Raw genomic sequence first — 13,824 nt, 5'->3', positions numbered from 1 at the left:
GGCTCAGTATTCAAACAAAACATGACATTTAGCCCCTTCAGTACATTTACAGTTTTATACAGTTCATGTCATTTTTGTGCTTTATTGACCAATTCTATTTTCATGGAATTACTTTGTTAAATTGTTTTCATTACCCTGCTTACATTTGTTTTTACCTTAAACTCCGCTGTTGGGTAATCTTTTATTTTATCTTTGTGGCTGCTTGTCATAGGCTACAGTGTTGTGAGATGACATGCCTTGCTGAGCCGTTTAGAAATGACACTATTTACAAACAAAAGCATTTTTTTCATTATCTCTTCCCTGATTTTGGAGAAAACAGCTCTCAGAGAACCAACCAACGAATGAGGGCCAGAGCTAGACAAGGAGGAAATGATGAGAGAAAAATGTGGAATCCAAAATAGGTCAGCCCATAATGAAGGACATCATACATCAAAAGCTATTTTAAAACATTGAGAACTGGAGCTTTTCTATAAAAAAAATGGATAAAGTGCATTCATATGAGAGTGTCTCTAATCTATCAATTTCTGAAGACTAGAATATGTAACATTTCATTTCTTAACGAGCCTGTAGCCCACTTTAGTCACACACGCACACACGCACACACACATACACACACACCCCCTACATGACAGCGCCTCATCAACCCTTGTGTCAGTAATTGAGTCTTTACCATCAAAGTCTCATGGCTCTAGCAAGCTCCTCAAATGATGAACACAACAGAGCACATCACTGGCTGGCTCCAGCAGGGAGTGGGTTCCTCCCCTCTACTAATGCAGGAAACTAGAGGTGGGAGGACGATTCCAGACCAGCATGGGGACCTTAGGGGATCGAGACTCTCTGACACCCACTTCAACTATATTCACAACACACGGAACAGGAGCATATCAGAGCGCTGGGCTTGCAGCTTCACTTGACGCTCTGTGCACTGCTGAGCACTCCTGAACACAATAGAACTACATACAGCTGATACTCAATTTCTCATTTTTCATCTCTCCTCCACACTCATCTGCTGCGAGATAGTGAGAAGAAAGAGTGAGAGAGAGAGAAATAGAGAGAGAAAGAGAGAGATAGAGAGAGAGTGTGTGTGTGTGTGTGTGTGTGTGTGTGTGTGTGTGTGTGTGTGTGTGTGTGTGTGTGTGTGTGTGTGTGTGTGTGTGTGTGTGTGTGTGTGTGTGTGCGTGTGTGCGTGTGTGCGTGTGTGTGTGTGTGTGTGTGTGTGTGTGTGTGTGTGTGTGTGTGTGTGTGTGTGTGTGTGTTTGAAGGGCTGTAAGTCTGAATGTGTTCTTTGCTCGCAAGGGAGTTGCATTGCTTTTGTCATCAGACATTTGGATTAATCTGGTTTTAAAGCGCACCAGCCGGAGAGCCTGGGAGAGACAGTCAAGGTATGTGTCACTGTTAGTGTCCTTAGTTGTTTTGTTGTTGTTTTTTAGGATAATTTATTTTTATTAGGCAACAGAGAAGTGGAGTAGTTATACCCACTGGGGTAGATGCTGAAGGTTGATGTTTAGTTTAAGAGAGTTCCAATTAATTTCACTGTTTCATTAAAATAATAATTGAACTAAATATTTGATCTTTACGAAGATAAGATATATAAAGAAAAGATATGAAAGTAATTAAATAAGAAATGACCTGTACAGTAGCAAATCAATTCTGTCCATATCACTTTAGGACATACAGCCTACTAATTCTATCTAGCTCACATGGAGTGTGTCTACATGGATTCATTTAGAGATTTATTGCATTTGAAGGGAAAACATGCAGCAGGTCAGTCAATGGTATTGAGCTCAATGATCTGCACTGGATGAAATTGATGCAAATGGTGCAGGTATTCAAATAGAGTTGCACTGAATTCCATATTACGCTGGTATTCTCTCTGTGTGTATTTAAATGGTAAACACAAATGCACATGTAAGATATTAATTTGACCCATTTTGCTACAGCAGTAAAATGATCCAGCAGCAACAGGAAATGTAAACTCTATTTGGATTATAATTCATCCACATTTTTTGAAAGCCTTTTTAAACCTCAAATACACAAAAAGTTTTACATATCCTGCATTGCAGGAAAGTTCTCCTGCAACAGGGTGATCAAAATAGGATCCTTCATCTGTATATGCAAAGAAGACAACTGCTTCAATTTCTTTCTGTTCTCTGCTGTTTTTAGCGCAGATTGACGTTTATTGTCATGAATCTTGTCTTGGAGGCAGAACTGAGCCATTTCCCCGTAGATAGGCCAACTGCAAAGTCAAAATTGGCAATATTATTAAAATTCATGAAAACAAAAATGTGCTTTTTGGTCTTAATTTAATATTAGGGTTAGGAAATATATATGGTTTTAGCAGTGTGGTTACGGTTAGGGTTAAGGTTAAGGTTATGTTTAAAATCAGATTTTATGACTTTGGCTTGCCAGCTTGCGACCACTCTGCAGAGCTGACTCCAGAACAACATTCATGATGAAAAATGCTAACCTGAGTTTGTATCTTTTATCTTTACTTTCTATTTATTTGTATTTATTAAGGATCCCCATTTGCTGCTGCCAAGGCAACATCTACTCTTCCTGGGGTCAAGCAACATTAAGATCACAGGAGGTTGGTGGAACCTTAATTGGGGAGGACGGGCTCGTGGTAATTGCTGGAGCGGAATAGGTGGAATGGTATCAAATACATCAAACACATGGTTTGATGCCATTCCAATTGCAACGTTCCAGACATTATGAGCCGCCCTCCCCTCAGCAGCCGCCACTGATTAAGATGTATGAACACACTATATGCCCAAGCATTGGTTCTTGCCTTCACTGCATTAATAAAATATGAGAGTAGGCTACAATAGACCCTGCTAGCACATTTAGTTCTTTGGAAGTTGTAGGAACGTAAGTTTATGGTTTCCCATTAATTCTGGGAACAAATTGATATGTTTCCTGACATGTAAAACTGAACATTTTTTAAATGTTCTGAGAATGGAAGTGAACATTTTCCCTGTTCTAGCAAACATATTTTTTTTGTTACATTGCAGGGAAGTTCTGAGGACGTTTTACTATGGTTCCCTGGATGTTTTCCAGGGAGGTTTTATTAACGTTCTGAGAACAGAAATTAACATTTTAACTGAATATTTCAATAATGCTAGCTTATTTTAACTGTTTTGAACTCCAAGCACAGACAGAACAATTCATTTGCTTACGCATTAAATCATGCAAACACATTTTTTTTTATTGTTGCACGATATCGGTGAGATTTGAACGTATTCTTTTTTATTTTCTCCCCATGGGATCAGTCCACTGCGCCACCAGGATGGAGCTAGCATCCTATGTTTCTTTTACTCATACAAAGCTGCTAATATTCAAACAAACCCTATTTCAAAGGAAACAAGCACTCATTAAGATCAGGTGTGGCCAATTAGTGGGCGAGGCCAACACACCTGAACATGCGTAACAAGTTTTGTTGACGCTGAGAAAAGAATGTGTGTGTTTTTAAAGGACAATCTTAAAATGTTCTTTGAACGTTACTAATGTTTCTTGTGGTTTTAGGGAACATTTTCTTAACGTTCTGAGAACATGACTTTAAATTGAACCATGAGGAAACCTGCAGAAACCAACATAAAGTTGATTCAAGAACATTGTTTCATAACTTTCTCTGAAATATTTGAGAACATTCTCAATGTCAAACCAGTTGGAGAACGTTCCTAGAACATTATCAACATTGAAATGAAGTGTAACCATGTTTTAACTTTTAGGAAACGTTCTGTTAAAGTAATTAAATACCAAGAAAATAATGTTTCTTTGTCAAGTTCCATAGATGGGCTGAGAATGTTCCAAAGCCAAGCAACTATCCTGCACCATTCCCAGAAATGTGTTAGAAGGTTGTATGCAAAATAATTATAGGACAACCACTCTCTCACCAAGCTCTAAGAAACATATGGTTCTCGGAACGTTATGTGCTAGCTGGGGAATATCTGATAAAAAATATGTATTTATTTACTTTTTTGTAAAGGCCGGTTTTTAGCACAGACATCACCGACACATGATGTGTGCATTTCTTTATGACTTGCCTCAGCTCTATGCATACATTATGTAATGGAGTTAATTGACTAACATATCCACACAAAATAAAGTTGGTCAAACCATAAAGATAATTGGCCATATTCTATAAAACATTGAACATTCAGCATAATCCCTAAATTATTAATGTACCGTAAGGGCATCTCAGACCATCCCTTCATGTTTCTGGTGATGTTTGTGCCTTTGGCCATTACTTAAAGATATGATTATGCTCAGAGGTTACTGTACAGTACATATAAGCCTGAGGTTCATATGTTGGTGCACTACTGAAAACACTGTTCGTCTAGGCTATGCTGGTTCATATTGGAATCTACATCATATGACAAACGGGCTCTTATGTAACAAGATTGCAGTCAAGCAAAACCATTTCCTTTGTCTCTGAATATTGATGCAGCAACAAAATGACATGAAATTGTGTTATACAGCACAAAGATGTCTCCTAGAAAATAGCTATTGTGAGTGATAGTTTAAGCTTTGTAATTGTCTGCGTCCCTTGTACGCCTGTCGTTGCAAACTTGTTCTTCGTTTTTATCTAAAACTTTTAACACATCTCTCAATGTAGAGAAAGGATGCACATACAAAAACTACAAGTCTGTTATTGCTTACTGTAGTCTTTTACATGTATTAAATTCAATATAGTTCAACCAGCACAAAAATGTTGGCTTCTGCCTTTCTCAAGGGATGCTGTTGGATCTTTCAACAGATCTCTCAACCAACAGTTCTGGAAACCTCAATCTAACTCAGCCTGACATTGTCTGGGAGTTTAAGGATAATTCTGTTGGATTAGGGGTGGCTTTCTGTTAAGTCACATGTTTGTGCAGTAAGGGGGTTGGTTGAGCCCTCGTTGGCCAGTATTAGTGCAGTGAAGGCTCCCGCAATACACAAACTAGTCTGCTCCCATAAGGCCTATCTGCTCCGAGGGCAGACACTACAGGACACATCTCACATTAACTGTAAAATAACACTGATGACTGATGATGGCCTGCTGATTAGGACAAACAATAGTTTATAGGACACAACAATAAATAAGTCATATGGATGCAGGTACTATATTCAACAAGGTCATCCAACACAGTTAAGAACAAATTCTTATTTACAATGACGGCCTACCGGGGATCAGTGGGGTAACTGCCATGTTCAGGGGCAGAACGACAGATTTTTACCTTGTCAGCTCAGGGATTCGATCCAGCAACCTTTTGGTTACTGGCCCAACGCTCTAACCATTAGGATACATACCGCCCCACTAAACTTAGGAAACTGGGATATGGAATAGTCGAGTGCAACACGACACAAGGACGTTTTGTTCAATCTTGGGATAAGAATGGCGGGGGTTTAGCCCTCAGAGAATACAGCAATGGATGCACAATAACCTGTCAACTAATGTAGCCTACCATCGCCTTTCAACAGACAACACAGGAAGAATGCATTCAGATTGGGAGCACAATAGAGGAGAGAAACTGTACTGTAAATTTGTATAAACCTGATGCTAAAAATAAACCGGTCTGTTGAAGCAGATTTGTAGGGGGAAGGATTGAAGTAAAGAGGGATGAGGGGCGGGATCAGTGAATGTGGGCCTATACAGTACTTATCATTCAGTACTATGCATGAAGACACTGCACTGTAAACAACTAACACTAGTGTATAATGTCTATGAGGGTGTCTATGAGGATTTTAATTTGAGCCAGAAAATAATCCTGCAGCAGTAGGAATTGTGAATTATTATGTGGATTATAACTCATGTATACTTTTTTGCAGGGTGGTTGATACATTTTATGTTGGGGCAAATCAGGTCTGACATTTTTAAGTGGAAATTACAAACTTTAGAACCCTTTTTGAATACACCACAAGTTTGCATTTCCTGCTGTGCAGGAAAATTCTCATCAACAAAAGAGTGATCAAATTAAGATCCAACATCTGTATGTAAGTGGAGAGGTGACAGGAATACTACTTGATTATGCAATATGAAAATTGTTCTCTATTCTCTAGTATGCAGTTGTTGTTAGATATGCAGGAATGTCACATACTCCATGCAAAGTAAATTACAAATTCAAACCACTAACAGAGAACCTGAATCCTTGACATCTAGCTTTTGCACTGCGTCCTCCAGATCAATTGAAGTAAGCATATGCCGATTAAAACACCTGGCTTTCTGAGCAATCTTTTGAATTACTAAGACATGCGCAGATCAAATACACCGCTTAATCGGCGTTCCCTGTGGTGTATTTGATCTGGGCATGTGCCAGCACCAGTAGTGCAAGGCTTCCTCTTATGCGCGAGTGAAGTAAGTTCGGAAAAACTGACAGTATGCATCATCTTACAAAATGTTTTCACATACAAACTTTAAAAATGTCCGAACTCAGAATCAAATAGGTTTCGCAAAAATAACATGGCCACTATGGTAGGACGTTTATTTTGATTGCTGGTTTTCTGCATTAACAAAAGTTCCATCAGGTAGCCTGATTTCAGACGAGTCCATGTAACCAAGATGAAAAGGGAAATCATTCTTATTGCGAAGCATGTAAACATTTTAAACACACTTTTATGTTAATCTGACTATGCACAATAATTGTATTCTTGTGTGTATGTAATCGTGCTTAGGGAGTCTCTTTCTTTTATCTGATCTACCTTTCCTCTGTGTGTGCGACTGTGTTTGATGTTTGCTCCTGCTCCACTAAATTCACATTGCCTGACTTGCAGAGTTAAATGCACTCCTGAGGACCAATTTGCTCATGTTTCGTTTTCACTGAATCATGATCCGTAAAATCCCTCCAGTAAGATACTGTCAAGCTTGACTAGACAAACATATAAAGTGTATTATGACCTCAATTATGAAATAAATTGGAGTAGACACAGCCTGAACAGATTTTGTTAAACAATGTTGATGAGTTGCTGATCGGGCAGTTATGAGATAGGACTGTTTGAAGTACTGCTGCTTATAACAATGTATTACAATGTATTACGTAGCCTCGTTCTAGGCTCTATTACCGCATAGACTGAGAGACAGGTTTGACAGAGAGAGTCGGTTGGTGGAGGAGGTTACTTTCCATGTTGCCTTGTAACTACTTCAACTGCAGTGTAAAGTAAGACCATGTCACTCCTCTTTCCACCAGCAGACTAAGGTCAATGAGGACTAGTTGAGTGAGAAACCAAAGATCCTGGAGGCAAATCTAACTATGTCTCCACAACATCCCCCCAATCCCCTTCTACCTTGGGTCTACAACCCAGCTGTTATGGTCTAACTCACAGTCTCTCACTGACTCACAGTCTCTCACATTCAACAGAGATCCTCCACTGCCCAGATTGCCAATGATCACAAGGAACGGTCTCCTGCTGGTCTTTTGGTTTCTCTTGGACAAAGGCTTCCTGGCTCCCCTTCACTCTCCACCCCAAAGCAGGATGGGAAGAGAGCACCACCTGAGGGGCATGGCAGGACTGGGACTGAGGAGACATGGGGCGTCAGGGGTTCAGAGGGTAAAGCGGGGATGGGTGTGGAACCAGTTCTTTGTACTGGAGGAATATATGGGATCTGAACCACAGTACGTTGGAAAGGTAAGGCACCATTTTAGGGTTCTGGATCTCTAAGACTGATCAATATACAGTTGAAGTCAGAAGTTTACATACACTTAGGTTGGAGTCATTAAAACTAATTTTCCAAACACTCCACAAATTTCTTGTTAACAAACTATAGTTTTGGCAAGTCAGTTAGGACATCTACTTTGTGCATGACACAAGTACGTTTTCCAACAATTGTTTACAGACATATTATTTCACTTATAATTCACTATATCACAATTCCAGTGGGTCAGAAGTTTACATACACTAAGATGATTGTGCCTTTAAACAGCTTGGAAGATTTCAAAAAATGATGTAATCTCTTTAGAAGCTTCTGATAGGCTAATTGACATCATTTGAGTCAATTGGAGGTGTATCAGTGGATGAATTTCAAGGCCTACCTTCAAACTCAGTGCATCTTTGCTTGACATCATGGGAAAATCAAAATAATTCAGCCAAGACCTTGTGTAGACCTCCACAAGTCTGGTTCATCCTTGAGAGCAATTTCCAAACGCCTGAAGGTACCATGTTCATCTGTACAAACAATAGTACGCAAGTATAAACAACAGCCGTCATACAGCCGTCATACCACTCAGGAAGGAGACGCGTTCTGTCTCCTGGAGATGAACATACTTTGGTGCGAAAAGTGTAAATCAATCCCAGAACAACAGCAAAGGACCTTGTGAAGATTTTGGAGGAAACCGGTACAAAAGTATCTATATCCACAGTAAATCGAGTCCTATACCGACATAACCTGAATGGCTGCTCAGCAAGGAAGAAGCCACTGCTCCAAAACCACCATGAAAAAGCCAGAGTATGGTTTGCAAATGCACACGGGGACAAAGATTGTACTTTTTGGAGAAATGTCCTCTGGTCTGATGAAACAAATATAGAACTGTTTGGCCATAATAACCGTCATTATGTTTGGAGGAAAAATGTGGAGGATTGCAAGCTGAAGAACACCATCCTAACTGTGAAGCACGGGGGTTGCAGCATCATGTTGTGGGAGTGCTTTGCTGCAGGAGGGACTGGTGCACTTCACAAAATAGATAGCCTCATGAGCAAGGAAAATTATGTGGATGTATTGAAACAACATCTCAAGACATCAGTCAGGAAGTTAAGGCTTGGTCGCAAATGGGTCTTCCAAATGGACAATGACCCCAAGCATACTTCCAAATTTGTGGCAAAATGGCTTAAGGACAACAAAGTAAAGGTATTGGAGTGGCATCACAAAGCCCTGACCTCAATCCTATAGAAAATGTGTCGGCAGAACTGAAAAAGTGTGTACGAGCAAGGAGGCCTATAAACCTGACTCAGTTACACCTGCTCTGTCAGGAGGAATGCGCCAAAATTCACCGAACATATTATGAGAAGCTTGTGTAAGACCTCCCAAAACGTTTGACCCAAGTTAAACAATTTAAAGGCAATGCTACCAAATACTAATTGAGTGTATGTAAACTTCTGACCCACTGGGAATGTGATGAAAGAAATAAAAGCTGAAATAAATCATTCTCTCTACTATTATTCTGACATTTCACATTCTTAAAATAAAGTGGGGATCTTAACTGACCTAAGAAAGGGAATTTTACTAGGATTAAATGTCAATAATAGTGAAAAACTGAGTTTAAATGTATTTGGCTAAGGTGTATGTAAACTTCCGACTTCCACCTCTGTTTAACCTCTGCCTTCACTCCTCTGATGAGAGTTTGAGGTAAGAAATCAAACAGAAGAGGAGTTCAAACGCTTGGGCATCTGTTCTTTAAGACTTAAAGAATATACTAATAAGCAGCACGACACAAATCACATCTAATTGCTTGGGCTGCGTGATCGGTTCTGGCTGTGACTTTTGCAATTTTCTCAGTATCATCTCTAATTATCCACACACAAAGGAGGTTAAAGAGTGTTTTGTGCCATTTTAAATCAAATTTCAAGAGGCATTAAGAACCCTCCTGGAATCTGGCACTTCCAGCTCAAATAGGATAATGTTTTAGATTGACTTGTCAGCTGCTGATGCCAAGGCAATCTACTAGGGCCTTTCTCAGTACTCACGGTCCCACTGGATGTGTTTCTGTTGGCTGAGAAAGGAGGGATGGGACACATTCTCAAACTGATGCTACCGCTGCTGCTTTAAAATTACTGAGTGATTCACTCCTCACAGTGTGTGTCCCCCAAATGGCACCCTATTTCCTACATAGCGCACTCCCTTAGACCAGGGCGGCCATAGGGCTCATGTCAAAAGCAGTGCACCATACATGGAAAAGGGTGCCATTTGGGACATACCCAGTTTCTGTGTTGAGAATGAGGACGACAGCATCGAGCCGTGCATGGCCAGCCCCGAGACCACAGATTAATCTGCTGCCAGTTAATAGGGGACAGTGTGAAGGATCAGGACCTTGATTATCACTGTGAGCTATGTTTTTGGAAATGGGAACATAGATCAAATCTGGCTTGGAAACAGTGTGACTGCCAGGTCATTGGGAGAATCCTAATTGCATACTTCTCTTGCCTAGCCTTCTTCTCTAAACCCATTGGAGGAGAAGGTCAGAGGGGAGAGAGACCAATGGGTTTGAGAAGGATGCGAGACAAGAGAACGCAAGGAGTATGCAATTGAAATTCTCCCATGGATTCGCATTCAGCTCGGGAGCGCTGTCTAATGGCATCCATAACTCTATGGAGGCATATTGTTGTATATAATGATAATTTGCGCATGAAGACTTTTCTCAGCCATTGCTTTGGTTATTGTTTCTAAATGTCACCTTTGTATTTAGATTTAGCGAGGCAACACTATTATTTATAAACAGATTCAAAATGGACAACTTTACCAACAGGTAATGACCACAGCTTTGCCTGGCAAAACAGGAAAACAAGTGTTTTCTTCCATAACACCTTTGTGTGAACATTTAAAAAAGAAAATGACTGCACCAGTGTTCCACATTGCCGAAAGCTCCTCTGCTGGGTTTGTCCCCATGCATTATGCAACCGTAGAGGCAGACACAGACACAGCTGAGCAGCAGAGTGAAAGAGCCACATTTAAACACTAGCTTACCTTATGCTCCTGGATCTGACGTTCAGCAAGCTTTAGAGGAAGACTATGTGCAACCGTACTCTGTACAATTAAACAATCTACTTCTGGCCCCCATACTGAGCAAAGGCCATCTGCAAGGAAGACAGGGCTAGTGGGCTAGTCTGGTCTCAGCCAAAACACACTAAGCTTCTCTCTAGTCTAAATCCCTGGGTTAAATTGTCTGTGGTGCTTCTGATCATTATAACATGCTGGTTGAGTCTCTCAAGGACAGCCACTTCTCAGGTTAAACTATAACATTTTACTCCAGTTATCATATAATTGAGCATTTTGTATATGTCTGCAGCGCCACTGGCCTCCATGACCAGGGGGAAACTTTCACATTCTGAAATTGCATTTTTGTCCCCACCCCCAGTTTTATAATTGGAATGTGATACAAAACAAGGCAACCGTGTGCTTTAGGACCATGCGTACGCTTCCGAGCGGTCGGGTAGGCTGTTTGGAGTGTTTTTACGACTGGATAATTTTTTTTATAATAACTAAAAAAATATATGTCCCCCGCACTTCTAAAACAAAAGCTCTGCCCATGTCCATGACTATCCATTGCTGCAGGAGATGATAAACTGATCATCATTTGTTTTAATCAGGAAAAGAGCACACCTCTCATGCCCTTTTGAAGGAGAATATATCACGCCCTTGCCCCCTATTTCTTATTGCTGGATAACCTTTTACAATGACACATTCATTTATCTTACAGGTGCCCCTGTGCGTGACTTTCAGACACTCAAATAACCACATTATGCATCAGATTGTATGGATTCGGCTAAATATCAACACCACATTCTATTCTATAACCGCGCTACTGCCAGACAGTTTCTCCATCCCAACACTGATTTGTACTCAGGGCACAAGCTATTCCTCTGCAGAAAAGCACTGGATGGATACTTTTAATAATTCTATTCAAATATGTATTTCCTCCCGATTTATTTCAAGCCAGACATTGTTCCTGTGGAGGTCTCATTGTTTTTACCACAAATGGCCTCAGTTTTTGATTCATTTTAAAACTCATTATATCCAAACTCACTGTCAAAAAAAAACGTGTTCCGCCTGCTGAATGTGTCAGGTACATCAGACAGTAAATGCAAATAAAAGAATGTGATGAGCAAATGTGTCTTGAGATTTCGCCCTCTGATTTAATTACATTCAATTCAGTGACTTTCTAAATAAACCATTAATCTCATGGAAAAAGGTTTTATGGTCCTCTGCATGCTGAAACTGAATCACAGTGGTTATGTCCCAAATGGCACTCTATTCCCTATAATAATCAAATGGCACTCTATTCCCTATATAGTGCATTACTTTTGACCATATCCCTATGGGCCCTGGTCAGAAGTAATGCAGTACATAGCGAAAAGAGTGGGGAATTTTATTGCTCTGTTGCTATGGCTCATGGATTATATGCTACAGATGTAGGATCTTCATTTGCTACAGCAGGACAATGATCCTGCAGCAACAGGAAATGTGAATTATTATGTGGATTATAATTAACAGACATTGTTTGTAGGGGTTGATACATTTTTTGTTAGGGCAAACCAAGTCTGATATTTTAAAGTGGAAATTACAAACTTTAGATCCTTTTAAAACTTTGAATACAGGTTGCATATCCTTCTGTCAAGAGGTGACAGCAATTCTACTTGATTATGGAATATGACAAGTATTCTCTATTCTCTAGTATGCAGTTGTTAGAAATGCAGGAATGTCACATACTCCATGCAATGTAAATTACAAAGTCAAAACACTAACAGAGAACTTGAATCCTTATTCTAGCTTTAGCACTGCTTCCTGCAGTTTTCGTCATTCACATAAAATAAAATCAATGTTTGGGCTTACAGCTGAAGTCGGAAGTTTACATACACCTTAGCCAAATACATTTAAACTCAGTTTTTCACAATTCCTGACATTTAATCTGAGTAAAAACTTCCCTGACTGATCACTTGAGATGTTGCTTCAATATATCCACATACATTTCGCTCCTGCAGCAAAGCACCCCCACAACATGATGCTGCCACCCCCGTGCTTCATGGTTGGGATGATGTTCTTTGGCTTGCAAGCCTCGCCATTTTTCCTCCAAACATAACAAAAGTCATTATGTCTTAACAGTTCTATTTTTGTTTCACCAAACCAGAGGACATTTCTCCAAAAAGTACGATCTTTGTCCCAATGTGCATTTGCAAACCGTACTCTGGGTTTTTTTATGTCCGTTTTGGAGCAGTGGCTTCTTCCTTGCTGAGCGGCCTTTCAGGTTATGTTGATATAGGACTCGTTTTACTGTGGATATAGATACATTTGAACCGGTTTCCTCCAGCATCTTCACATGGTCCTTTGCTGTTGTTCTGGGATTGATTTGCACTTTTCACACCAAAGTACATTCATCTCTAGGAGATAGAACGCGTCTCCTTCCTGAGCGATATAATGGCTGTGTGGTCCCATGATGTGTAAACTTGCGTACTATTGTTTGTACAGATGAACATGGTACATTCAGGCGTTTGGAAATTGCTCCCAAGGATGAACCAGACTTGTGGAGGCCAACAATTTATTTTCTGAGGTCTTGGCTGATTTCTTTTGATTTTCCCATGACGTCAAGAATACCTAGGATAGGATAAAGTAATCCTTCTCACCCCCTCCCCCCCTTAAAAGATTTAGATGCACTATTGTAAAGTAGCTGTTCCACTGGATGTCTTAAGGTGAACGCACCAATTTGTAAGTCGCTCTGGATAAGAGCGTCTGCTAAATGACTTAAATGTAAATGTAAATGTCAAGCAAAGAGGCACTGAGTTTGAAGGTAGGCCTTAAAATACATCCACAGGTACACCTCCAATTGACTCAAATTATGTCAATTAGCCTATCAGAAGCTTCTAAAGCCATGACATCTTTTCTGGAATCTTCCAAGCTGTTTAAAGGCACAGTCACCTTAGTGTATGTACACTTCTGACCCACTGGAATTGTGATACAGTGAATTTTAAGTCTGTAAACAATTGTTGGAAATCTTACTTGTGTCATGCACAAAGTAGATGTCCTAACTGAATTGCCAAAACTTTGATTTGTTAACAAGAAGTTTGTGGGGTGGTTTTATAAACTGTGTATGTTAACTTCCGACTTCAACTGTATGTGCTGGACACTGGCACAATGCATTGCAT

General features: G+C 40.0%; 1 protein-coding gene across 1 annotated transcript in view; it reads left to right on the top strand.

Moving 5' to 3' along the window:
• Window positions 1–782: 782 nt before the first annotated feature.
• The window catches only part of LOC115103067 (cadherin-12-like), a 31,344-nt gene continuing 18,302 nt past the window's right edge, over window positions 783–13,824 (top strand). The window contains exons 1-2 of the mRNA XM_029623674.2: window positions 783–1,382; window positions 7,335–7,602. Coding sequence (XP_029479534.2) covers window positions 7,360–7,602 — 243 coding nt within the window. The 5' untranslated portion in view covers window positions 783–1,382; window positions 7,335–7,359. The remainder of the gene's footprint in view (window positions 1,383–7,334; window positions 7,603–13,824) is intronic.

Source organism: Oncorhynchus nerka, linkage group LG20 (genome assembly GCF_034236695.1).
Source record: "Oncorhynchus nerka isolate Pitt River linkage group LG20, Oner_Uvic_2.0, whole genome shotgun sequence".
Taxonomy (NCBI): Eukaryota; Metazoa; Chordata; class Actinopteri; order Salmoniformes; family Salmonidae; genus Oncorhynchus; species Oncorhynchus nerka.
Note: the sequence above shows the minus strand (reverse complement) of the source record. Positions and strands in the feature narration are given on the sequence as shown.